The sequence below is a fragment of the Lepidochelys olivacea genome (genome assembly GCF_965140295.1).
Source record: "Lepidochelys olivacea isolate rLepOli2 genome assembly, chromosome: 9".
Classification (NCBI taxonomy): Eukaryota; Metazoa; Chordata; order Testudines; family Cheloniidae; genus Lepidochelys; species Lepidochelys olivacea.
The window spans coordinates 1702683-1728313 of NC_140419.1; the positions used below are offsets into that span (position 1 = coordinate 1702683).

The 25631-nt window shown below is 54.7% G+C and overlaps 2 protein-coding genes across 3 annotated transcripts in view; both read left to right on the plus strand.

Annotated features, from left to right (window-relative positions):
- Window positions 1-153: 153 nt before the first annotated feature.
- On the plus strand, window positions 154-6798 carry CPN2 (carboxypeptidase N subunit 2). Of its 2 annotated transcripts, none has more exons than XM_084638877.1 (2): window positions 154-301; window positions 2919-6798. In XM_084638877.1, exons 1-2 carry the CDS (start codon window positions 207-209, stop codon window positions 4564-4566), a joined length of 1743 nt encoding a protein of 580 aa, XP_084495003.1. In that variant the 5' UTR covers window positions 154-206; the 3' UTR covers window positions 4567-6798. The 2 variants fall into 2 exon arrangements, with proteins under 2 accessions (XP_084495003.1, XP_084495004.1); XM_084638878.1 differs by having other exon boundaries at window positions 156-301; window positions 2914-6798.
- A 5853-nt stretch (window positions 6799-12651) lies between these two features.
- LOC311525766 (uncharacterized protein) overlaps window positions 12652-25631 on the plus strand; it is a gene marked incomplete at its 5' end in the record, with an annotated part of 88053 nt that continues 75073 nt past the window's right edge. Inside the window, one exon of the mRNA XM_084638106.1 lies at window positions 12652-12798. Within this exon, the coding sequence (XP_084494232.1) occupies window positions 12652-12798 (147 nt within the window). The remainder of the gene's footprint in view (window positions 12799-25631) is intronic.

Sequence of the window (25631 nt, forward strand, 5' to 3'; positions counted from 1 at the left end):
CCCCGCTCTGGAAAGTGCCTTTGTTTTGCGGGAGCCGGTCAGTGGTGGTGGTATGCTGCTCTTTCGTTTACTGAGAAGCAACGTGTTTATCTCTGTTCACCCCGACACATTAAATCTTTTCAGAGCGCTCTCAGGACACAGGATGTTGATGCTAAGCAGAAATCACTGGCCCCACCCAGTCTGAAAGTACTCAGTCAGCTGGCTCCATGTCCCTTTCAGTAAACATGTTGCTATTTGAAGGGGCAAGTCCCTCCTGCAAGGAAATGGAGGAATCGCGCCCGCTGCCTAGCTTGGTTCGACGGTAGGTGTCCGCATTGTCACTCCTCTCGGGTGCTAGGGATCCTGGGTTTGTTGGCAGGAACGGGGACTTTTACAGCTGCTTTTGGCTTTGCATGAAAAACAGCTTGGGTAGTACACCTGAAAAGGGTGGGTCAAATCCAGCTCTGTTGCCCTGGTGTAAATTCAGAGTATCTCTAATATCATCAGTGGCATCACTCTAGGCTGACAGCAGTGCCGTGGAGAGCAGAAGTTGGCCAGATATCTCGTCGGTGTAACTAGTGCACGCTTTTGGCTACTGCAGATAACAGCTGTGTTCTGGAGGCTGCTCATTGCTCGAGCGGTCTGAAATCTCTATCGCTGCCTGATTCCATATAAACTAGGACTAGTCATCAGGACAGTAAAATGTCACCCAAAGTTGGCTGCAGCTATTCAGCTCACCCAGTATGGTCTGGGAAAGGGAACAAAGGTTCATCTGATAGCAAGCGTTGTGCAAAACTCAAAGCTCACCACGTATTTTCAGGTTGGGGAAAATGTGAAATGGTTGGTGGGTTTGTCTGAAATGTTAACTGGGTTCTATAAATGTGAGAGGCGCTTCCTAGAGACTCCTCCTTGTCCCTCTTTCTGGCTGGGCGTTGTAGCCGTGAGAGCTAGGGAGTTACAAGTGCAGGGGTGTGTTTTACAAGTACTACTGGACGGATGCGCAGATACCGCTAGTTAACCTGACAGATGTATGTGCAAATCAGGGCATTGTGTTTATACTCTTGGCAGTGCACATACAAAGTTAGGCCACTTTGCCTGTGCACAGACACACCCCTACAATCTCACTAAACCTTTGATGCTGACATGTGACTTGTGCACCTACTTTGCACACGCACGCTGCTACACAGGTGTTCTAAATCCCTGATTGTGCACATGCATGGCAAAATAAGTGCCTTTGTACACCAGCAAACCACAGATTTCCAAATGCATACAGAATGGTACTGGCATAAAGCAGGCGCATCACTGAATGTGTGCAATGCATGGAGACCTGTTTACATAAAACCAGGCCTAATGGGGTAGAGTCTCATCTAGCCTAGGTTGGCATCTCTCCATTAAAGTCACTGGAGCTATGCTCATTTACACCAGTTGAGGATCTGGCTCACTAACCCTGAAGTTTGTTAGACACGTGAGTGTAGACCAATTCTACAGAACATGCCTTTACTAAGGGCCGGGTAATGAAGTTATGTACGTAAGAGCGACAGGTGCCTTGGCGCAGAACAGGTATATTCCTAAACCTACCAAGTGTCTGACTGTGTCCTCCTCAGATGTGGTAATAAACTCCAGTTAGACGTTTACTTTCGCCCCCCTGAATCCCTCCTGCTCCCCACACGTGCACGTTAACTAGCCGTGAGGCCTAATCACTCTTCACCACCGATTTCAAACATCAGTGTCAAGTGCACACTTGTGGGGCCAGGCCAGCTCCGTCCCCCCGGTGTAAATCTGCAGTGAGGCTGCTGACTCAGCGTAACTCGCTAGTAATTCCCCTGGTGTCACCAAGCGCAACGTCTGGCCCGTTCAGCAGTAGGCCTGAGGGATCCTTCTCCCCTCCTGGCACAAAGCCCAGATGTGGTTCTGCTCCCAGCCCAGCACGTGGGTCTAATAACAAACACTGCATGAGCAGGCGGCCACGGAGACGTGGCAGAGACAAACCCCTCTGCTTAGAGGAGAGGGGCAGGTCTAGGGTGGGCGGGGTCCTGGGCCCTGAATCACAAATGGGCGCTGGCTGCTGCCCTTAAAGGTGATAAGCCAAAGAAGACTTTGACGGCACCAGTTGTGTGAGTGGCTCAGAGCAATCTGCGAAATACTGAGCCTAAGCCTGCACTCAGCAGGGCTGAGAACTGGGCCACTTCCTTGGGTGCCTCCCTCTGGGATCACAAGCCCAACTGCAGGCCCCCCACACCCCGAACCGCTCCAGCCACTGTCCCTTGGGAAAGGCCTCACGATGGCTCCATGGCAGAACAGGGACTAAACCTCGTCTTGCCCCTGCTTCAGGCCTGTGCTCCTGCCGCTGCGTAGCCGGGGGGACCTAACCTGCCTCTCATGTCACTTCCCAGCAGCTCTATCGGGATTCCCGCCCGTCCCCCCAAATCCCGCCTCCCCCACCCGGCTGGAGGGAGCTGCCTGCAGTGGGACCACTGGAGTGGGGGGCTGGTGTGCAGGATTGCGACGTGGGGCCACATGCAGGAGCTGGGCACCCAGTGGCTGCCAGGTCGGGGGGAGGCTCCCTGCCGAGCTGCAGGGAGAAGATTTTGGGTGAAGGCAGTAGATCCCCAGATCTCCGGAGGCAGGGATTGTTGCGGGAGAGGCACTGCCCATGGCTGTACCATGGGGAGCCGGTGGAGATCCCTAGCAGCCTGCCCTGCCCCACGGTGGCAGAGGTGAGACCAGCCGACCTCAGATCAGACAGCTGTCACCCAGAGCAACCTTTGCCTTAAAGGAAACCCTGCAGCCTCTGGTGAGCTCCCGCTTTCTGTGACTTTTCCAGTCCCCCCCGCCCAGCCCGCAGCCAATGGCATTGCCGCGGAGCTGGCGGGGGCCCGGTGCATCTAGAAAGGGGCTGTGCCAGGGGCTATTGACCAGTGTGTTTTTCTCTAGTGCAGGATGATGCTTCCCAGACCCCTGCTGCTGTGTCTCCAGGGCCTGCTGCTGGGCAGGTTTACCCAGGCCTGCCCGCCCCCCTGCCAGTGCTATGATGGAACAAAGGTCTTCTGCTCCGGGGAGGAGATCTGGGACATCCCCGAGGGCCTGCCAGGCAATGCCACTCAGCTCTTCTTTGTGGAGACCTCCCTCACCACTATCGGGAGCGGGCCCTTCAGCAACCACAGCAGCCTCGCCAGGCTCGTTTTCCTTAACAACCCGAGCCTGTCCCTGGAAGCGGGCGCCTTTGGGGAGAGGCCCAGCCTCACCGAGCTCGAGGTGTCAGGCAGCAATTTGTCAGCCCTGAGCAGCGAGGCCTTTGGCAGCCTGCTGGAGCTGCGCAAACTCTCCCTCACCTTCAGCGCCCTCCGAGCCCTGGAGCCGGGGCTCTTCAACCGCACGCCCGGCCTGGAAGCGCTTCACTTGCAAGGGAACCAGATAGAGGCCCTGCCCCCCAAGATCTTTTCCCCGCTGAGGGAGCTGAGGGTGCTTGACCTGTCTCACAACCCCATGGCCCAGGTGCCCGACAGGCTGTTCGACCCGCTCGCCCAGCTCCAAGTGCTGAAACTGAGCAACATCAGCCTCGCCCGCCTCCCACTCGGCACCTTCCGGCGCCTGAGAAGCCTCCAAGAGCTCTCCCTGGACAGGAACACGCTGGCGGATCTGCCCCCGGGAGCCTTCTCCGGGCTCACCCACCTGCGGAGGCTGCAGCTCCAGCACAATGCCCTCACCGGCCTGCGCCCCTACATCTTCTCCTGCCTGCCGAGCCTGGACTTTCTAAACCTGGAGGGCAACCGCCTCTCTGCGCTCCCCGCCGGCCTGCTCCGGGGCACGCCTAAGCTGAGCCAGCTCTTCGCCGCCTCCAACCGGCTTGAGACCATCCCTGAGGGGATCTTCAGCAACCTGTTAGAGCTGCAGACCATCGTGCTCTCACACAACCGGCTTACTCACTTGCCCGCTGGGGTCTTCGGAGACCTCTCCAGCCTCACCACGCTCCAGCTGGACCACAACAACCTCACCGCCCTGGCCGGGGACACCTTCCACAACCTCACCAGCCTGGAGGTGCTGGACCTGACTGGGAACCGCCTGCAGGCGCTGCCCGAGGGGATCTTCGACTTCAATGACTACCTGCTCGGCGTGGCCATGAAGGACAACCCCTGGGTGTGTGACTGCCGGCTGGCCTCTCTTGCCAGCTGGATCCGGACCTGGTCTGCGCCCCTGAACTCTCAGACCTTCTGCGCAAGCCCTGATCACTTAAAGGGATGGGCACTCCCAGCTTTACCTCAAGAGCAACTGGTGTGTCTGGCTGCTCCAGGCCAGGCAGACTCCTCCTTGTCCCCGGGAGAGGCAGAGACAGACCGGGCCCCATGCACCTACAGTGACCCCGAAGGCACCGTGCAGCTCACCTGTGATGCAGCCGCATGCCACCGGCTAACTGTTCATCTCCCTCCACAAGGGGCCTCGACTGGCCAGGGACCGGGCTACGATAGCGACTGGGTCTTGAATTCCAGCTGTGGAAGAGTGAGGGTCTCGGTTGCCATCCGTGCAGAGCCAGGAGGGACGGTGAGAGAGGAAGAGGCTGTTTCTCTCAACCCCCATTCTGAGCCCTAGACCGGAGCTCTTCCCAATGGGCTGGTGCCATTAAAAGTCACAACCGGAGTGATGGGTTGCTACTGTTCAGGTCATTTGTCCCCTGCTCTGTGCCTTTATTGTCCCCGAAGCGCTGTCTGAGAGCGGGGCATTGTTACGGGATTACGTGCATCCCTGTGTATTGATTGTAGCTCAAGTTTAATTAAACGCTATTCCTAGTTCAGAGTTTCCCACCGTAAAGAAAGTGAGGCGGCTCCCAGGGTGAGGCTGCCTCCCCCGTTCCGGCGGTGCACCCCAGGGCAAAGGGGCGTCCTCGCAATCACCAAGATAAATACATGCAGGGCTGCAGTTACCCAGGGTGTCCCTCAGACACACCAGCAGGGAGGGGCCTGATTCTGACCTCACTTCCGCTGGTGTCAGCTGGGAGTGAATCATTGAATAGCCAGGCCCAAGGCACCAGCTCCAAAACGCCAGAGTATTTATGGTCTATAGCAGCCTAACCCAGCAGGGATGAAGGACAGAGCAAAGGGTTGGGAGGGGCACAGAGATGGGGTGGGGGGTTCAATAAGCAATCCTCCTCTCGTTTGCTCAGCGCTTCTGGAAATCAGGCCCTGGTCTTCAGCTGGGACACAGAGGCCCCCAAATGAGTGGGGGGTTGTCATGCTGTCTGGAGCGGTTCACGACCGTTTGCATGAAGCTTGGGGCCAATTGAGAGCCAAGACCCCAGACTGGCTGCATGTTCTACAATTCGATTTCACCAGCTCGGTAACCAATGTGAACACCTGAAGCAGTGTAACCGTCTTACCAGACAGTCCCCTTGGGCACTCCAGTCTGTCGTGCCACCCAGGCAAGACTCCGGGATAAATAGGCTGTTATACCAAGGATGACACAATATTCAGGTTGCTCCCAGTCCCAAAAGACCATTCACTTACCCCAGGTCAATTTGTATCAGAGACCTCACACCAAAGACAGCGCTGGTGGCCTGTCCCGTAATAAACTAACTAGGATCAAGAAAGAAGAGAGTTAATTACAGGTTAAAGCAACAGCTGTACATACACCAGTGAGGGTCAGTCTGTGGGCTCGTCTGCACTTGCTGCCTGCTGGAGCACTTAGTGAAGATGCTACCTACGGTGATAGGAGAACGTCTGCCATCGGTGTAGTTTCTCCACCTCCCGAGAGGCGGTAGCCGTGTTGGCGGGAGGAGCCCTCCCGTGCAGGTAGTGCTGTCTGCACGGGGGGATCATAGCGTCGCTCGGGGGGGGATTTTCCATGTAGTTAAACCGACATGAGCTGGCAGTGCAGCCGATTCAAAGGGCGACAGGGTTGTAGTAATCTGGCCGTTCAAACCGTCTCCTAGGGCTGACCCTGGCCAAGCAGCAGGGCATCTCTTTGCTTATGTCTACGTAAGGGGACTGTTGCCCCCTTACTAACATTCGGGGGGGGGGGGCGTTTTAGTTGCTAGCTCCCTGTACTAAAAAGGGGGAAGGGTCGATGGGGAATCAGGACCCGAGACTGACAGCCCCCAGGAACAAAGGGGAGAGGCCAATGCTCCAGGTCAGCCTGCATGACAGGGCGGGCCGGCTAATCGGGGAGTCAGGAGGCCAGGGAGGTCCCGTCCTCCGTGTGAGCTGGATTTGCCTGGGTCAGACAGAGTGGGGCCGAGCTAAGGGGAAAGCAGGAGGCCAAGCTGAGCTGTGCCAGATCCAGAGGGACCAGACCCTGTCCTGGCAGCAGAGCTGCAGCCCCAAAGCCAGAGGCGCAGCCCAGAGAGAGCAGAACTGTCCTGGGAGCGGAGCTGCAGCAACCAGAGCCAGAGGGGCCAGAGAAGCAGCCCAGGGAGCTGGGGGCAGAGCAGCAGCAGCCCGGCAGAGACCGAATGGTGCAGCTGGGGCTGGAGCCGTCCGGAGCTGGGTGCGGTGAGCCGCTGGGGAGAGCGAGGGGGACCCTGGGCAGCGGGCCCGGCACAGGGAGACGCCTCAGCCAAGGGGCTCTGCAGGCCAGGCGTGGATCGTAACCCCGCCAGGGCGGGGGCGACACCGGGAAGAAGGGTCCTGCCACTTAGAGCCTGAGAGCGTGTGGCCACCACCAGAGCAAGTGTCCGACCCGCAGCATCCCTGCAGCACGGCCAGGGCCGGAGCAGGGGGCCTGGGACTTACAAGGAGCAGACTGTGAACTGCCCGGACGTTCCAGAGACACTGTTTGTGATGTTCCCTGCCACAGAGCGGGGTGATGTGTTTCCTTTCACCTTTCCCATTTTCCCTTATTCTTTTTAAAATAAATTGTTGATTAAATAACTTGCATTTGCTTTAACTTGTATGTAATGGTCAGTGGGTCATAGAAGTGCCCAGTGCAGAGAGAGTACCCCGGAGTGGGGACACCCTAGCCCCTGTCCTAGGTGACCACAGCAGGGTTGGGGGTCGACCCCCCCCATGAATCCTGGGCCCAGCCTTGTTGGGGTTACGAGGACTCTGCCAGACAGGAGAGTGGAAGGGGAGTCCTCAAGGGCAGGGAAGCCACTGGGTAAAGGAAGCAGGAGCGAGGACTCAGATCCTTTCGCTAGCCCACTTCACCGGGGTAGTGCAGAAGCCAGGAAAGTTCCCCACAAGAGCAGGACTATCTCCCGCTTACATCTAGGAATCTTTGCCCCTCCAAGTTCAGACAGCATCAAAGAGATTCAGTTTCTTCCTGACAGGGATTTTATCCCCTCTACTCCAGAGTCCAAACCCATGGGATGAGCCCATGCCTTGGTCTCTCCTTGCTGGAGGGAGTGAGGACTGCAATCCCTGGGGCCTCTTGCCTTTGATGCTAACACTACCTGGTTGGCCTTCCACAGGCTGAGACTTTACCTTAACTAACGCTGCTGCTTCTGTGTGGTGAGTTACACAGCGACAGAGCTTACAGCCGACCAGCAACAGAGCTACCCCATGGGCTAGCGAGGCTCTAAGGGAGAGCAAGACATGCTGCATCCTACAAGCATTTGGTGAAGTCTAAGCACGCAATGCAATGCAAGTCAGTGTTACCAACTTCCTAGCCAGTCCCTAGTCTGATAATGCTAATGCACAGGCAAGCAAGACTGTTTCCAGCTATGACTTTGTAAGTTTTCAGGGCTTGGCATGAGCTGTTGCCTGGTCTGCCAGCGTCACAGGGGCGGGGGAGGAGTATTTGGGGTACACAGAGCGGATTGCCCTATTGTGACAGTGACGTCCCTTCTCTGGAATGAAGGCTCTGCTGTACGTGGGCTGGACACCCAGAGGATCTCCCCCTTTGTCTGTGCACAGGCTTGGGATGGAGGTGACAGCAGTCACGTGGGGCCGGGACCCAGTGACAGCCAGCCCTGTGCCAAGGCCTCTAGCTAGTCACCGGCCTTTGACTGACAGATGGGGGGGCGGGGAGCCGCTTTGCCATTGAGTCTCCCCTGAGCGTCGGTCTGGTGGGGGCTGTGCAGGGTCTGGCCAGGTGAGTGATGCTCTTCTCCTATGTCATAAACTTAGCGTTTGTCCTTTCAGAACTGTCCACCCCCTCAGCCCCCGCTTGGTGACTTCCCTCGCCAAGGTCATGCCTGCAGCTGTGGCTGGCTGGGCTGGGGAGCAGAGGACACCGAAGCAATTTGTCCGTGCTCAGTGCATTCCTTGTCCCAGAGGTTATTTGAGAGAGTCTGTGGTGCCTTCCGCATGCAGAGCAACCCCTCGCTCAGGCTGAGAAACCACGTCTATGAGGCAGGAAATCTCCGTCCGAGATCTGTGTAGAATCATCCCGGGGTAGGACGCTTGCCTGCATGGCTGGCTGGGGCAGCACAGGGTCGTTTCCCGCCCCCCCCCACCCGTCCCCGTTCCCCCCCCAGCACAGGGCTTTGCTTAATTCAGTAATAAAAACTACAGGCTCTCTGGGGCAGGGCCTGTCCCTGTGCTTGTACAGCACCTAACACCCTGGGGTCCTGGGCCATGGCTGGCTCTCTTCAGCACTAAGCAAATACAAATAATAACAAGAAAGCCCTCGCTCCACCCCCTCCCCCTGTTTTTAGTGCACTGCACTGGCTGCCTAACCCAGCCCCGGAGGGCGTGTGTACCCTGCAATCCAAGGTGAGAGTGCAGCCCGGCTAGACGTACCCTGCCAGCTTTACCCACGCTAGCGAGCTAAACGCTATTGATCCGGGGGTGCAGGCTCCAGCAATCCCAGCACATCCCCAGGTGGGCTCGTCCAGCCGGCATCTCCAGTGCTGTCTAGCTGCAGTAGCCCAGGGAAAGCTACCCAAGCGGCAGTCACGCCTCTGAGTGCAGCATGACAATACCCATCGCCTGGAGGGAAAGGGCGGAGGGTGGCTGGACAGGGGACTGGTGAGGGGTTATTGCCCTTTCACCGGCCGCTCCACAGCGCCGATGCTGTTACCACCTGTTGGCTGGTGTGAAGTGAGCTGGTCCATGCCCGCGTGCTGCCCAAAGGAGACAGGGACCGGGCTAGCCTGGTGACCGTAGCCTGGGCCCTTCCAGAGCCGGATGGCGCACCGCCGCTGCCCGCGCTGTGGAAGGAGCTCTCCGGTTCCCGGGGCCACCGGTCCCATTCACTGCAGTCGTGCCACGTTCGCAGGGAGGGATTTTTCGAAAGAGAGAAAAGTAGATACAAGTATTGTTTCTCTTGGGCAGTTCTGTGCTCTCCGGCCCCACGGGCCCCAAGTCTGGTACTGGGGTCCCACTGCACCAACTGAGAGGAGATTGTCCCCTGCACGGCTGCTCCCCCCGAGCCCGGCTGAGCCCCCAGGCCATTTCCAGCCCTGGCTGGGCTGGGCCATCTGTAGGCAGGTCAGTCACTGATGAACCGAATCGCGCTTTATTGATCTACTGTTCCTAGTTCCCTGGCTGCTGCCCCAGCCCCCTGCAGCCTCAAGTCCTGCCAAGTGAAGCCCAAGCACGTGGCGAGTGTGCCCCTGCAATCCGGATCCCTCCCGCTGCGAGGGCTGGGTCACCGGGAGAGGCTGGTCTGCACCGGAAAGTCAATTTGGATTAAGGCAGGTTGTGAAGTGAAAACTCCACTGGTGACTCCAGAATAACGCCCCCGGGTGACAAGCTGGGGAGGAAAGTTACTCAGAGGCCTGTGCTGCAGCGCCACCTCATGGCCCAAAGCAGGGGGTGCCGCTGAACTGGAGCCCGAGGATCAGCCCTAGAGACATGGGCACCCAGCGCCCCGAACAACGTCGTCCGCGGGCGGGAGGGAAGCCAGCCAGCACACTCTGGCTAGAGGAAAACCTGTGTTTACACTCTCCCCATGGGGTGCGCCTCCCCCAGTTCCTTCTCCGCTCCGGGCTGCCCCGCCAGGAGGGCAGTGCGGCGAGGGAGGGAGCTGCCTGGTGGACAGCCACCATTGCCCTCCGAGCAGCTGGGAGCTCCCGCTGCGTCCTGGTGCTGTGCCCTCCAGCCGGGCCGCAGACTCCCTGGGGTGCCCTGGCCCCTCTGCCTGCAAAGTTATAACTGTACCGCGAGAGTTAAACCGCTGAAGTGACAGCGACGTAACGCCCGGCGGGGACCCTCTCGTTCTGCACAGGAGTGATGTGTCCTGGCCTAGCTTAACGCCCTTCCCAAGCGACCTCAGATGAACCGGAACAAGCCATTTACACCAGAAGATGAGCGTCCCCACACAGCACAGCGGGGTGCTGCTGTAACAATAGCGGTTTAAATCCTGCCCTCCCTTAGGCTGGGGACTGCCCCACGCAGAGGAGCTCTCCGAGGCGTGGGTACTGTGGCCGCTCAGTGACCACTGTGTAACTGGCTAAATGCTGGTGTCCTGGGGCGTGTCCACGCTGCACCGGGAGGTCTAACTGCAGCACACAGACCCTGCCCGACCTAGCTAGAGCAAAGTCAGCTCGAGTAACCGCAGCAACAAAGCCGCATGGGCGTTGGCTGCACGGGTATGTGCCCAGGGTCCCGGGCAGGAGGGGCCCATGCACCCGCCCATGCTGCTGAGGCTTCCCTGGGTTGTTACTGGATCTGGCTTTGCTCTAGCTAGCTCGGGTACATCCACACGTGCTGCAGTCACACCTCCTGAGAGCCACATGCATGGCCCCGAACGCCAGCCCCTGAGCTGTGCACAGAGCACGTTCCAGCCAGGAGTCGCCTGGCCCAGCCTGCTCTCCGCACCCTGCCCACGCTGGGTTACTAGGGTGCTTCTGCCAAGGACTCACTGCTGTGGGGCAGCAGGGCTCCTTTACCCCAAACCCACAACCTGACCCCTCGTTCCGCACTACCTGGAGTGAAAGGGCCACAACATCTGTACACACCCACAGCCCATGTGGGGGTGAACTTTGTGGCCTGGAGGTAACTGATCCTAGATTTGATCTCAGTCAGGGCTGGCTCATGACATCGTGAGGAAATTAACAAATATTGCAGAGCAACAGAAACTTCGTTGTCAGCAGTCTGACTGAGTTCCAACTCCTACTAACGAGGTGTGTTTGTCAGGGAGGGGCGGCGGGGGTGGACCAGGACACCTTCCACCCCAGGTTCTGCAAGCAGGGCCCCTGGCTGGCTGTCGCACCATTGTTCACTGTTAGCGAACTGGCGTTCATGCAGATGTAGGCTTGACTCGAAGGGAGCGCTGTCTGGGCCAGGAGCTGAGCCGGTGTAATGATGGTGCGGGTCACACAGCTGTGGTTCTAGAAGGGAAGTACTTGTCTGTCCTAGAGCGAGTCTTGACCTTGAACTCTTCTGTTGGTTGTGATTCCATAGGCTGCCAGGTCCATCACTCCTGAGCCGCTCTTTGTGCAAACCAACACGTTGGCTATAAGATCAAGACAGTCGAGGTTGGAGCCTTTGTTAACTTGGAGAAACTTGAGGAACTGGAAATCTCTGGTGCCAGGTTAGAGGAAGTGGCTGTTCGTACCTTTGAAAATCTGGCAAGCTGGAACAAACGGGACCTAAGCCCGTCAGATCAGACAGATCCAGAAAGGGCTGTTTAATGATCTTGCGGACGTAGAAGAATTTCATCTGAATGTCCGTGAAATCCCTTCTCCCCCTCAGGCGTATCTGACTCATTTCTCAATCTCACATTCTCACCCCTGGCTAAAAACGAGACCCTAGCTCTGCCCAAGGTGCCTTGAGCAAACTCTCTTGGCTGAAGGTTCTCAGACGCTCCGAGAATGAGCTCGTCGACCTCCCCGATGGAGTGCTGGGCAATCGGCCTGGCCCAGCAGAGCTCGGTCTCCAGAAGAACAAGATCAGAGCATTGACCGTCATGCTCCCAAAGAAGCTGCCGAGGCCAGAAGAACTGCTTTTGGACAAAACTGGATCGGGAGCCGCCCACCCCAGGCTTTCTTTGGACAACAGTTGAAGCTGGTTCAGACCAGCTTAAAATGCTTCCTTGTCAGTTGGCTGCCAAGGGAGCTGGGTGTGAGTCAGAGCAGGTTGGCACTATCCCAAAGGACCCCTTCATCAACCTCATGTCAGCCCGCAAGCCAACCAGCAGCCCTGCCCCGGGAGCTTCCACCAGGCTCCAGTTAGACACGAGCGAACCCTCCCCTCGAAGAGCCGTGGTTTTGCTGCTCTCCCGGATCTGAAAACCCGCAGTCTCTGCAAGAACTACACATTCCCATGGGGCTCTCTGACTCTTGGGGCGAACTCAGCTCCGTGGATCTCTGAGTGAGGCTTCCTGGAGGCGTGACGGTAACCTACGCTGTCCGCACACCTGGGTTCAGCGCCTAGAGCCTACTGCAGTGCTGTGCACAAATCCAGATGATCCGGGAGGGAAAGCGAACAATTGGTTAAAAAAGAGACCAGTTAATTTGCTTAACCACCATGCCCATTTCATCTACTTTCACCGCCACTTGGCCATCCACTTCCATCTCCGCTTCCCCAGAAGCGATCGCTACGTTACTAGCCACAATATTCCTCCTGGCTCGGAGGCTCGGAGGCTGAACTGGTTGCCAAGATGGTGCCACCATGCCAGTGCCATCCATCCCTAGAACTGCCACCACACTGGTTCCAACCACAATGCTGGAGACCACCATGGCCATGCAGGCAACTACCGTGATGTCAGCACCATACATAATGCGGGAGGCTGCCTCCACCACACGCCAGCCCAGCCATGCTGCCGGAGGCCACTTCCAGCACACCGGTTCCAACCATGCCCCTGGAGGTGACCGCCACTGCCCCAGCCCCAAGTACAACACTGCAGGCAGCCATCACCAGCATGGAGCCAGAGGCTGCCACCACCGTGCCGGCCCTGACCGCGACACCAGAGGCCACCGCCATGAATAAATCTGCTACCTCTGTTAGTACAAATGTACCATCTGTCCTCCCTGCAGCCCTTGAGCACCATGACACCTGCGTTTGAAGCCACTCCTAATGAATGGTCTACAGTATCCCGAACAGCCGTGGATCATCGCACGCCTCTTAGTACCTCCACAGCCAATGGGTTCACCTCATTCCTAGCTTTACAACCTGCTTGTCTCTTGGCTATAACCGCAAGCCTTCTGGCTACCACCACCAGGCATCAGCATATTCTGGGCACCCGCTGCATTCCCCACACCTGTGATCATGCCAGCCCACAGCCAGGACTCTAGCCCTCCTGTCTCCACTCCTTCATCCCCTTCCCAGCTCCATCCTTGGGGTTTCCAGCTGAGTTCCAGTTATAGGTCTTGCCAGTTGTCTCTGGGGCTGTATTTGCCTGAGCTTGTTGTGGATATCTGCCACATCGCCTTTTGGGTAAGTTTGTGTTTCTCTTCTATAAAGCCACATGCTATAAAGATCAGCCCTTTGCACCTGTAAAACTGGCTAAACTGTAACCCAGGAAAGAAAAGCTATAGTGCAGCCCGGCCAATATCTCCTTCATTAAATCTCATTGATTCTGGTGTAGAAAACTCAAAAGCATCAGGAAGTGGGGTTGGCTCCAAACACCTCTGACCTTTGAGGAAGTTTGGATCCAGATCTAAACGTCACATCTGGCCCCTGTGTGATTCATCAAACATCAACGTTCCTTGAGTGCAACCAACTCGCTCATCACAATTCATAGAATATCAGGGTTGGAAGGGACCTCAGGAGGTCATCTCGTCCGACCCCCTGCTCAAAGCAGGACTAATCCCCAGTTTTTGCCCCACATCCCTAAATGGCCCCCTCAAGGATTGAACTCACAACCCTGGGTTTAGCAGACCAATGCTCAAACCACTGAGCTATTCCTCCCCCCGTTCAGGATGTAAATAACTTCCAACAAAAAAAAAATTCGGGGGGAAACCAAATTTGTGGTGCTAGCCAGGAAGTTTGTGACGACACGGTGACGGTCTCTGAAACGAGGCACATTTCAGAGGTATGCCCGTGCAACTGTAGGCCAACCCCACTGGCTGGGGCTGGTGGCACTGAGATCAGAATCCAGCTCTGTGTTTGCCAGCTTCAGGTGAACACGTGAGTGAAACTGCATGACACTGCATTTCCAGATCTGTTACCCCTTGTCTGGCTGGTGACTCAGGAGAGGAGCTGGCAAAGGGCTGCTTTGTCTCTTAGCCTTGCTGCGCTCCAGTCACCGTCTGCACTGCAGAGGACAGACAGCTGCTCACAGCAGACACCCGGAGAAGGCTGATACAGGAAGGCTGAATCTCGCCATAGTGACACCATTATGAGTCTCTCCGGGCATGGACCCATGTGTGGGGGAGGTGGCTGGATACAGAAGAAATAACACAGAGGTTCTGCTAAGTGCCAAGGCTGTTGCCCTAGAGGCTGGTGGCCGAGTCATGAGCGGCAGAGAAGCTGAGGAGTGGAGTGACGGGCTAAGGGGCAAGACCCCAGAACCCCAAGTACTTCACCAGCAAACTGAGTGGTCGTGAGCCCAGCTTCCAGCACCATTCATGTCTTTCAGAAACGTTGTCAGGGCCCCAGGCAAGGATTCCACGTGGCTGGTTTCTCCCCGGGAAGGCCTTGGAGGTAACTAACCTGGACCTCTAGCCCCTGCTCTCTGCACCCATCTCCACCGGGGAATGGTTCGTGGTCTTGCGCTGGGGCTGTGGGGGTGCTGGCTGCGGGCGAGAGCCCTGTCCATGCTTTGCCAAAGGCACCACTCGCTTTCCCCTGCCCTCCAGCTTCCCAATTACAGCCACTTGCCCTCTCGGCTTGACCCTCTGGCTGGCTGGTCAGTGGAGCAGGAGCCCAGGGCCTTGTGTTCCTGAGCTGAGGAGGTAGAGGTCTGTGTGTGGAGTTGGGGGGTCCTGGCTTCAGTCCCCACGGATGGGGATATCGCTAGTTGCAAGATGCTTTGGGGTTGTGACAAGTAGGTGTCTTTACGGCTGCCTTGTGACTGCCCCCTCCTGCGGCTCTGCTGGGCAGCGGGGGAGTCAGAGCGGCAGTGATCAAACAGTTCACCACCTGGCCCGACACCCAGAACAGCAAATGAGCTCAGCCCCCGGCCCCCTTCCCACATGGGAGAGACACGGGATCAGCTGTGATGCCATCCTAGGGCACTCCACTGCGTGCCGCTGTCCTAGCCCTGTCGCCTGGCACAGTCAGTGAGGGGGGCAGCGGGTCCAGGCTCAGAGCGCAGCCAGGAGGGAAAGACCAAGTTAAACGGAGACTGGCGAGCACCCTGTGAGTCCCCCCAGGGGAGCCCTAGTTCCCCCAGCCTGCCCCCTCTGCTGTCTCCTCCCCCGCCCCTCCCCAGCCACCTCCCCCACACAGCAGGGGATCCTCACGCAGGCTGGACGGAGGGGAGGCTGTGCCTTGGCCCAAACCAGCTGAGCTGGGCTTTGCCCGGGGCCTCGGGCAGTCTTCGCAGGCGTGTAAATAACAAGGGCAGCCCAGTGCTCAGCCCATCACTCGCTGACACCGGCCTGCTCCGTCAGTGGAGCTAGACCCTAGATTGCAAGAGACCCTGGGGCAGCTCGGTCACACTGCAGCCCCTTTAAACACGACCCCCCGCTGGAGGATAGTGCCCAGGGCTCTGGGTGTCACAGAAGGGGGGATGGCTGTGCCCATCTTGGGCTCTGGGAACTGAGTCCATCTGCCCAATCCTCCAGCGCCCACCCTCACGCTGGCCATTGTGGGTGTCTCATCCCCCCACATCCCCTGGTGATGGGGTTCCTCTGGTGGGTGCTCTGTGTGTGCACCTCCCCGCACTGTTTGCAGGGTTAGCTGAACCCAGGGAGCGGCAGGTGCCATTCACCGGCATCCCTGCTGCTTTAGTAGACTCAGCTGGGGAGCTAGCCTGCCTCCAGCGCTCGCTTCGCTCATACAGGGTCTCCTGTGAGAAGGACAGCGCCCTGGGGGAGGCGCGGGGAGAGGAGACTGGGGTTGCGGGGGCGGGGAGAAATGGGGTTTGTGGAGACGGAATCTCTGCCCCATAGAGTGTGTGCACAGCTCATCACCGAGAAAACTGGCAAAGGCGCTAAGGGAAAACAAGACTGCGCTGACTGATGTCAGCCAGGTTGCTGGGACTGGAAATCTTCTGACGGGTCTTTCTGCAAAGAGTCGCTAGATGGCACCAACCGATAGCCAGTGATCTTGCTTCACACCGCCCATGGGCTACTGAAAGTTTGATGCTCCAGCTCCTCACTAACCAATAGCTTTACACTGCACCTTGCACTTCACTTAGCAGCAGCGAGAGGGAATGGCTGCACGAGCTGGAAATAGAGACTAAGGACTCTGGAAGCACTGGCAGAATCCACCAGGCTGGGATGGCACAAAGTAATGGGCAGTTATTGGGACAAATTCCTTTGGGTGGCTCTGGGATTCTCTACCACAGGCAAAGTGTCAAACTCACTGCCACAGCTGAGTCTGAAGGACTTTTCCCCCTGTTGGTCCTGGGGACTATGGGGCACGGAGGGAGTCCTGCATGAGTTCAGCTTGGGTTTATGCCACGCAGCACAGGAGTAAGGGAGGCTGGTGCTGAGCTTGGCTCTGATGGGCCTTTGCCCATTTTAATCTGCTTTCTTTTTCCTTCATTTCTAAACTTCATTTGCCTGAGACAGCCCATAGAGATTCGTGAGCGTCCACCCAGAACTAGGTATTTGCATTGCTCTGGTGCACTTGATTTGTGCTGTTTCTGACAAAGCTGATCGTCTTCTTTGCCTCTGACAATTGAGCTCCCAAGGGACAGGACAGGCACACAGGGTTTGAGCCTGCTCCCGTTGACTGTAGAGGGCTTGAGCTCATTGTCTTGGTTTCCTTCTTGTTACTGGAAGACTTGACGTGTGGATTATGCAAAGAGCCATGCCTCAGGGCAGCTCCCCAGTCACAGCAAACCCCACAGGGCTCTGTGTTCTGTCCAACTTCCCCTGCACTGTGTTACACGACAGACCAATACTTGGATGTCTGAGCTCCTCTCTCTCTCTCTCTCTCCTCAGTTTCCTCTTCTCTGATATTAAAGTCGTCCTTATGTGCCTCTGCTGCCTTGTATTAACCCGGTGACCAGACAAATGCTTTTATCCCAAGGTCTTTCTCCTTGTAACCTCCTGCAGTGGGTTCCTGTTCCTCGTCTTCTGCTTGAATGCTGGGGTCCTAAACCAGAACTTGCTGGCAGAAAGCTGTGAGCACCCCTGGGTGGGAAATTTCCCTGACACAATGGCAGAGCGAGAACAAGCATCTTTTCCTTTAGATTACTCCCCACCAAAAGCAAACAACAAACCCGCCACCTCTTTGAAATGCTGCCTGACCGATGTGCTGCCTGGAGCTGCAGTTTGGCTGGGGACAGGCCAGTTTGTTCAGCTACAATAACTGACCCGAACCTTCCCCAGAATCTCCAGCTGACTCCAGCTCTCCTTTGAACTTCAGAACAAGTCTGGCCAACTGTCCTAATCTCCTGATTTCGGACGTGTGTCCCCGTCTCTGTAGTCCTGGGCTCCCGCTCACAGCAGAAAGGTGCGTGCCAAACTACCACAGAGTCTGTCATGGGGGTTGCCCTGGCCTAGCAGGAAGTTGCAAAGCTGTCACTAGGAAGTTGTTCCCATGAGATCTTTAGTCCAGCTGCTGACACAAAGGGTTCAGGTAGAGCTGATAAGCTCTGGATAATAAGTGTGTTCGCTCTGGAGCTGTTATGCCTTCATTTGCAGTGTACTGCACCTTTAACTCTCTAAGAGCTGATGTTTACAGAGACAGGGAGCCAGAGTTTTGTTCCGTTCAATGCAGCCTGTCACAGAGGGGAGAGACACATTGTGTGTTCTCCGCTGGAGAGTTCAGTGTTGCTAGCTCTCAGTTTTATCATCAGTCTCACAATAGCTTTTTTTACAAGCCCCAGCTCCTGTAGTGAAGTGAGTAGGTGAGAATCTCAGCTTCTCTTTGAAAAACAAAGCAAAATGTAAATTTCAAGCCCTCATGATTGCAGCGAAAAGCTTGAGAATGTGAACCTTAAAGGCTCAAACCAGAAGGCAAATAAAAGGACTGAACATGTATTATTGATTAAAATCTTATGCTTTTTTGGGATCTGACTCAAGTTTTTTGAATGCTTGGTGCTGGCAACATTGTGACTTTATTTTTATTCTTTCTTGTTCTGTTGTTCTCAGTCAGAAATAAACCATTGTGACTGAAAGTGTCTGTGCATCAAAAACAACAACAACAAAACCAGGTGAGGTTTTTGCATCCGATTCAAACTGAGCCACGGCTCTAAACATTGTAGAGGTTCCCTCACCACTAGTTTTGGATCCAGAGGTTGAAAAGTTTCTGCAGCTTTCTGAAATGTCATCCCAGTGTGGCAGGTTCCAGAGGAGCAGCCGTGTGAGTCTGTATCCGCAAAAAGAACAGGAGGACGTGCGGCACCTTAGAGACTCACCAATTTATTTGAGCTTAAGCTTTCGTGAGCTACAGCTCACTTCATCGGATGCAACATCGCTGTAGCTCAGGAAAGCTCACGCTCAAATAAATTGGTTAGTCTCTAAGGTGTCACAAGTCCTCCTGTTCTCTTTATCCCAATGTGGGGATAGCTAAGAGGACACAAAGCAGGAGAAAACAAACACAGCTAGCCAAATATTAAGGAAAGAAGAGCCTGGCTTTCCACTGTCTTCTGGGTTACTCAGAGGGGAGAGGCAAAGTTAGACTCAATCCATGTTTTGAGCAGAATAGGATACAGAGCACACAACTCCTATGTATCCAGAAAGCTGACAGTGCTTTGTGTTAGACTGCATTAGAAATGGGCGTAGACCAAAACTCTTAGAGGGGACACCACTGAATATTGGGGTGTTTGTTCCAATGACCCTTCTCTCTTTATAATGAGCTCAACCAAACCCCCAGATCTTTACATCCTTGGCCTTTGGAAAAGTCTGGATCCAGATTTGGAGCCAACCCCAAACTTTTCAGCTCAGGCCCATTTCATGCATCAGTGCAGTCAAACTCTAGGTTCCTGGTCTGATCCCCAGCTCTGAACAGCCTGAGTGCTGGGATGTTCAAGATTCATGGGATCGGGATGTTGCAGTCTGAATTGGACGTGTTTTTCTCACGGTCCTTTATACCGTGGGAATAAGGTGGTGAGAAACGAAAACTCCCCTGGCTGTGCAATACAGCACATAGTGCTGGCTACCGACTGCCCACACATGGCACCCTGTGACCGTCGCACAGCTTGGCCCCATTAGGACTTAGCACCGTTTGCATAGCACGGGGGCAGCTCAGCTGCTAGTTCGCTGTGAAGGTGCACCAGGTGCAGGCTTTCGATGGCATGCTAGTGAGGGATCTGCGAAGCAAGGACTGTGTTTCCCATCTCACCTGTCCCCACTGCACTTCCCTTTCCCCTGGCCAAGGGGAAGGGTCCTGAATCAGGAAGGGACGGGGTACTTTGGGGAAGTGGTGGCTGCATGGCTTGCCAGGAGCTGCCGAAAAGCTGGATGCAGCAGGAAGCCCCAGGAGCTGCCTGTGGAAGCCAGACATCACAGCTGGCAGGGAGCAGGTCTGTGTGGCACTCACTGGGGAGCAGCAGCAGCTGGGCAGGGAGCCAGGGCAGAGGGGTCCCAGTGAGAGACACTGACTGAGCCTGGCTTGGAAACCCACCAGGGCGTATTTGCTTGAACAGAGACAGGCCTGGAGAGGGCAGCTCAGGCACTAGGCTGAAGAGCCCTGATGCTCGGTTGGGCTGCCCCAGGGACCCCAACAGGAACGGCTCTTGCTGACTTTGAACTGTGACTATTTTAGCCTCTGTGTCTAGGATATCTGCCACTGCCCCTTTCCTGCCAGCCCTAGTGAAATACTCTCTCCCTCAGCCCCTTATCTGAGTGGTTACTGGGGCCTCCCCATGGCCTAGCTGCTGAAGGGCCTACAGTGGTACACCTGGCATGCTGCTGGCACCCTGGGCGTTTGGTGTGTACCAGCACTGACCAGCAGCCATAGTTACCCTGGCAAAGTGCCTAGAGCTTATCCCGTGCCTTGTGCTGTGTTGTGTTGCTGCTGAAAGAGAGCAGGGCAATGTCTCAGCAGAACTTGCCTGCCCTCAGCAATGTGGGGGAAATGCTCTAGAAGGAGCAGAACGTAGCTCTGTGTTAGTTCGCTAACCCTGACTGTAAGTTTGTGCTTAGAGCTAGCATGGTGTTTCAGGCCCTGCAGCTGCTCACCGGAGCCCCAACGATGTCTGTAAAATACTGTAGGGAAAAGTGGGGCAGCCGCACATCTGCATGGGATAGAGAGAACTAGAGCCCCGGGAAGGCCCGTCACTCAAGGTAATGAGAGACAGATGTGGGGTGGGTGTGTTTTTCCTGGCAGGCCATATGTACTCTGCTTAATAAATGCTTTTGAAGGGATGGGATTTTACAGGGTTCTGGGGAGCAGAACCCTGGACATTTCACAGGTGAGAGGGATTGGTTTTGATTTGCAGATACTGGCTGGCCCGGTGCATTTTCAACAGGGCAGCACTCGAGGCTGTGAGTAGCGCAACATAATCACATCTTTAGGGACATTAAGGAGTCCGGTGGCACCTTAAAGACTAACAGATTTATTTGAGCATAAGTTTTCGTGGGTAAAAACCTCACTTCTTCAGATGCATAGAGTGAAAGTTACAGATGCAGATGTAAATAAACTTTCACTCTATGCATCTGAAGAAGTGGGGTTTTTACCCACGGAAGCTTATGCTCAAATAAATCTGTTCGTCTTTAAGGTGCCACCGGACTAACACGGCTACCCCCTGATACTTTAGGGACATTGAGAGCCACAACGCACGCTCACCTTCTTATTAATTATGTCTTATTAGCACAGTGTGGCCTGTGGCTAGCGGTGCACATTCTAGGGTATATGGGCTGCCCTTTTCTGCAGATCCGTGTACTTTTCAGAGGCATGTCCCGTTCTCCCCCCCACCCCACGCACTGTTTGGCAACTGAGCAAAATCTTTACAGAGTTTTGTCCTAGAGCCGGCCCTGGGTAGGGCTGGGGCCAGAGCAAAGAGAAAAGTGAGCACCGGCATGGAGGGGGGTACTAACCTCCAGTGTGTGCCCTCTTGCTGGACTCCCGTTCAATCTCTGTGCATCACAGGTGCTGTGGGAACGCCCCGCCTAGCGCTGCGTGCGAGGCGAGTGACGTCCGTGTGAACGACCGGTCACCCTGACATCCAGCCTGGACTAGATAATGGAGCAGCTGAGAGGGGACTCAACTAATAAAGAATTAAAGGAGGCTATTACAATTAGTGCCCATCAGCATGGGGGTTCATGGAAAATAGATCCTGCCAGGCGAGCTTGATATCTCTTTTCAATGAGACGTGACGAGTTTGGCTGGTAAAGGTGAGAGTGTTGGTGGAACAGACGTAGTGGCCTGCAGGGCGTTGGACTTGGTAGCACGTGACGTTTTGATTAAAAGACTAGGATGATACAAAATCAACATAGCAGACGTGGAATGGATTAAAAGGTGGCTAATAACAGGGTTCAAACTGGACAGTCTCTACGTAAAAGAATAAATGGACACAAATCAGATGTCAAGAATTATAACATTCATAAACCAGTCGGAGAACACTTCAATCTCTCTGGTCACTCAATCACAGACATGAAGGTCGCTATCTTAAAACAAAAAAACTTCAAATCCAGACTCCAGCGAGAAACTGCTGAATTGGAATTCATTTGCAAATTGGATACTATTAATTTAGGCTTAAATAGAGACTGGGAGTGGCTAAGTCATTATGCAAGGTAGCCTATTTCCCCTTGTTTTTTCCTACCCCCCCCCCCCAGATGTTCTGGTTTAACTTGGATTTAAACTTGGAGAGTGGTCAGTTTGGATGAGCTATTACCAGCAGGAGAGTGAGTTTGTGTGTGTATGGGGGTGAGGGGGTGAGAAAACCTGGATTTGTGCTGGACATGGCCCACCTTGATTACCATGCACATTGTAGGGAGAGTGGTCACTTTGGATGAGCTATTATCAGCAGGAGAGTGAGTTTGTGTGTGTGGTTTTAGGGAGGGGGGTGGGGGGGTGAGAAAACCTGGATTTGTGCAGGAAATGGCCCAACTTGATTATCATGCACATTGTGTAGAGAGTTGTCACTTTGGATGGGCTATCACCAGCAGGAGAGTGAATTTGTGTGGGGGGGTGGAGGGTGAGAAAACCTGGATTTGTGCTGGAAATGGCCCAACTTGATGATCACTTTAGATAAGCTATTACCAGCAGGACAGTGGGGTGGGAGGAGGTATTGTTTCATGATCTCTGTGTGTATATAAAGTCTGCTGCAGTTTCCACGGTATGCATCCGATGAAGTGAGCTGTAGCTCACAAAAGCTTATGCTCTAATAAATTGGTTAGTCTCTAAGGTGCCACAAGTCCTCCTTTTCTTTTAGGGTTCCAAATGTAACTGTTAATGGGGAATGGTCATCGAGTGTGTGTGTTTCTTGTGGGATCCTGCAGAGATCGGTTCTTGGCCCTGTGCTATTTAACATTTTTATCGATGACCTGGTGTGATGTTATTGACTTGAACTGGGACCGTATAGAACATAGTTGCAACCAAGGCCCTATGATGGCACCAAATCTTGTATAAAGGGGGTCAAATGAGGTGTCTAGGACAGGGTTGTGGTTTGCTGGTTGTGATTGTGCTGTCTGTGTGTGTGTGTGGTTTTTGTAGTTGAAGTTATGAACGTTGGCTCTGTACTGTCTCAAGCTTGTGCTGTGCTTCAGGGGGACACCCCAGACAGGTTGGGGTCAGCTCTGCCTAGCCTGCTGGGTGGCCCATTAAGGACCATCAGCGACACAACTGACCCACTGAGAGAAGGCAGACACGCCTGGGGACTCAGCCAGGCATACAGGGACCTGCCTATGGACAGAACTCTGAGGTGTTTCCAGGCCATGGGGTGGGCAGCTTGTCTTTGGGACAAAGAAAGCAGAGACCACACGGCAAGAGACTATAAATAGCTGCTGCAGCTTCTACATCTTGTCTTCAATCCTGCTTCTGCCCTCTGGAGGGACTTTACTACACTGAAGCTTTGAACCAAGGACTGAAAGACCCCTCCCAACTGGGGATGTTTTCCAGAGACGGGATTTGAACCTGCAGTTTAATCCATCACTGCTGCAAGCCTGAACCAAGAACTTTGCCATCACTGTATGTCATTGATTCCATTGAACCAATTCTAGCTCTCGTCTCTATCTTTTTCCTTTTATGAATAAACCTTTAGATTTTAGATTCTAAAGGACTGGCAACAGTGTGATTTGTGGGTAAGATCTGATTTGTATATTGACCTGGGTCTGGGGCTTGGTCCTTTGGGACCGAGAGAACCTTTTTTCTTTTACTGGGGTGTTGGTTTTCATAACCCTTTGTCCCCATAATGAGAGGCACTGGTGGTGATACTGGGAAACTGGAGTGTCTAAGGGAATTGCTTGTGTGACTTGTGGTTAGCCAGTGGGGTGAGACCAAAGTCTACTCTTTTTGGCTGGTTTGGTTTGCCTTGGTGTGCATAGGAACCCCAGCCTTGGGCTGTAACTGCCCTGCTTTAAGCAATGTGTCTTGAATTGGCACTCTCCGTTGGGTCCCGCCAGAACCAGCATCGTTACACCTGGAAGGAAACATAAAATCATCACTGATAAAGTTTGCAGATGACACAAAGATTGGGGGAGTGGTAAAGTAAATAACGAAGAGGACAGGTCACTAATACAGAGCAATCTGGACTGCTGGGCGCATGCAAACAATGTGCATTTTAATAGGACTAAATGTATATGTATCCATCTAGGAACAAAGAATGTTGGCCAGATGTACAGGATGAGGGACTCTATCCTGGGAAGTCATGACTCTGAAAGAGACTTGGGGGTCATGGTGGATAATCAGCTCAACTTGAGTTCTCAGTGTGATGCTGTAGCCAAGAGGGTTGATGTGATCTTTGGCTGCATGAACAGGGGAATCACAAGTAGGAGCAGGGAGGTTATTTTACTTCTGTGTTTGGCCTGGGTGCAACCGGTGCTGGAATCCTGTGCCCAGTGCTGGTGTTCACAATTCAAGAAATACTGGAGAGGGTTCAGAGAAGAGTCATGACAATGCCTAAAGGATTAGAAAACCTGCCTTATAGTGATAGACTCAAGGAGTTCAATCGATTTAGCTTAACAAAGAGAAGGTTCAGGGCTAAGTTCCCTGTAAGCTATGCGGCCGCGCAGGTGTTCTGGGCTGCAGCGGGGAGAGGCACCTCTCTGGTGGCCCCAGCCCCGGACCTGCTGCGGCAGGGAGAGGTACCTCTCCCCGCCTGCCCAGGTGCTGCTGCGGGGAGAAAGGGCTGCGGGGGGAGTCCTCTCTCCCCACCGCAGCCCCGGGATAGCCTGCACCCCAAAAGTCCTCATCCCCAGTCCCACCCCAGAGCCCCCACCCCCAGCTGGAGCCCTCACCCCCTCCCACACTCCTACCCGCTGCCCCAGCCCTGAGCCCCCTCCTGCACCCTGAACGCCTCATCCCTGGCCCCACCGCAGAGCCTCCATTCCCAGCCGGAGGCCTCCCCCTTCCCTCCCCCCCACACCCCAACCGTCGGCTCCAGCCCTGAGCCCCCTCCTGCACTCCGAACTCCTCAGCCCCACCCCACCCCTACACATCACCTCCATATTGGTGCACATAACAAAATTCATTCTGCACATGCATGGGAAAAATTAGAGGGAACACTAGTTAAGGGGTGACTTGATGCCAGTCTATAAGTATCTACATGGGGGACAAATATTTAATAATGGGCTCTTCAGTCTAGCAGAGAACGATTTAATAAGATCCAGTGGCTGGAAGCTGAAGCTAGGTGAATTCAGACTGGAAATAAGGCATACATTTTTAACAGTGACAGTAACTAACCATGGGAACAATTTACCAAGGGTTGTGGTGGATTCTCCATCACTGGCAATTTTTAAATCAAGACTGGACGTTTTTGTAGCAGATCTGCCCTAGGAATTATGTTGGGGCAGGTCTCTGGCCTGTGCTGTACAGGAGGTCAGAGTAGACAATCACAATGGTCCCTGCTGGCCTGTGTGTCTATATGGTGTCATCCACAGCTGGCTTTTTCTCTGGAGTGGGGTGGAGAAGCAGCCATGCCCATCACATGGAAACAAGGCCGTGGCAGGCCCTGTGCTGAAGGGTGGTGTAATGCAGCATGGATGCCATGCTGAGCCCTTGTCCACAATCACGCTGCGCTGTGCTGATGTGTTCTCTGGCTGCCACTCTGCCGCTACCTTCCGATCTGGTCCTACTGAAGCACTGCTGAGTGCAGTCAGGCCACCTGAAGCCTGTCTGGTACAGCAGCGATCCTGACGTCTTCACATGTAGATCCTCTGTAGCTTATTGATGGAAACTGCCCTGCCAATACATTGTTCCCAACCTGTGTAACCCCAGCAGGAACAGGGTTGAATCCTGCTTGCCTGGCTTCGGTGACTGCTCCGTAGCTCTCCTGAATTCCCAGCAAAATGTTTTTTTCTTTCATAAAAACATTAGAATGGCCAGGCTGGGTCAGACCAAAGGTCCATCTAGCCAGTATCCTGTTTACTGACAGTGGCCAATGCCAGGTGCCCCAGAGGGAAGGAACAGAACAGGGAATCATCGAGGGATCCATCCCCTGTCACCCATTCCCAGCTTCTGGCAAACTGAGGCTAGGGACACCATCCCTGCCCATCCTGGTTAATAGCCATTGATGGACCTCTCCTCCATGAACTTATCTAGTTCTTTTTTGAAACCTGTTGTAGTCTTGGCCTTCACAACATCCTCTGTCAAAGAGTTTCACAGGTGGACTGT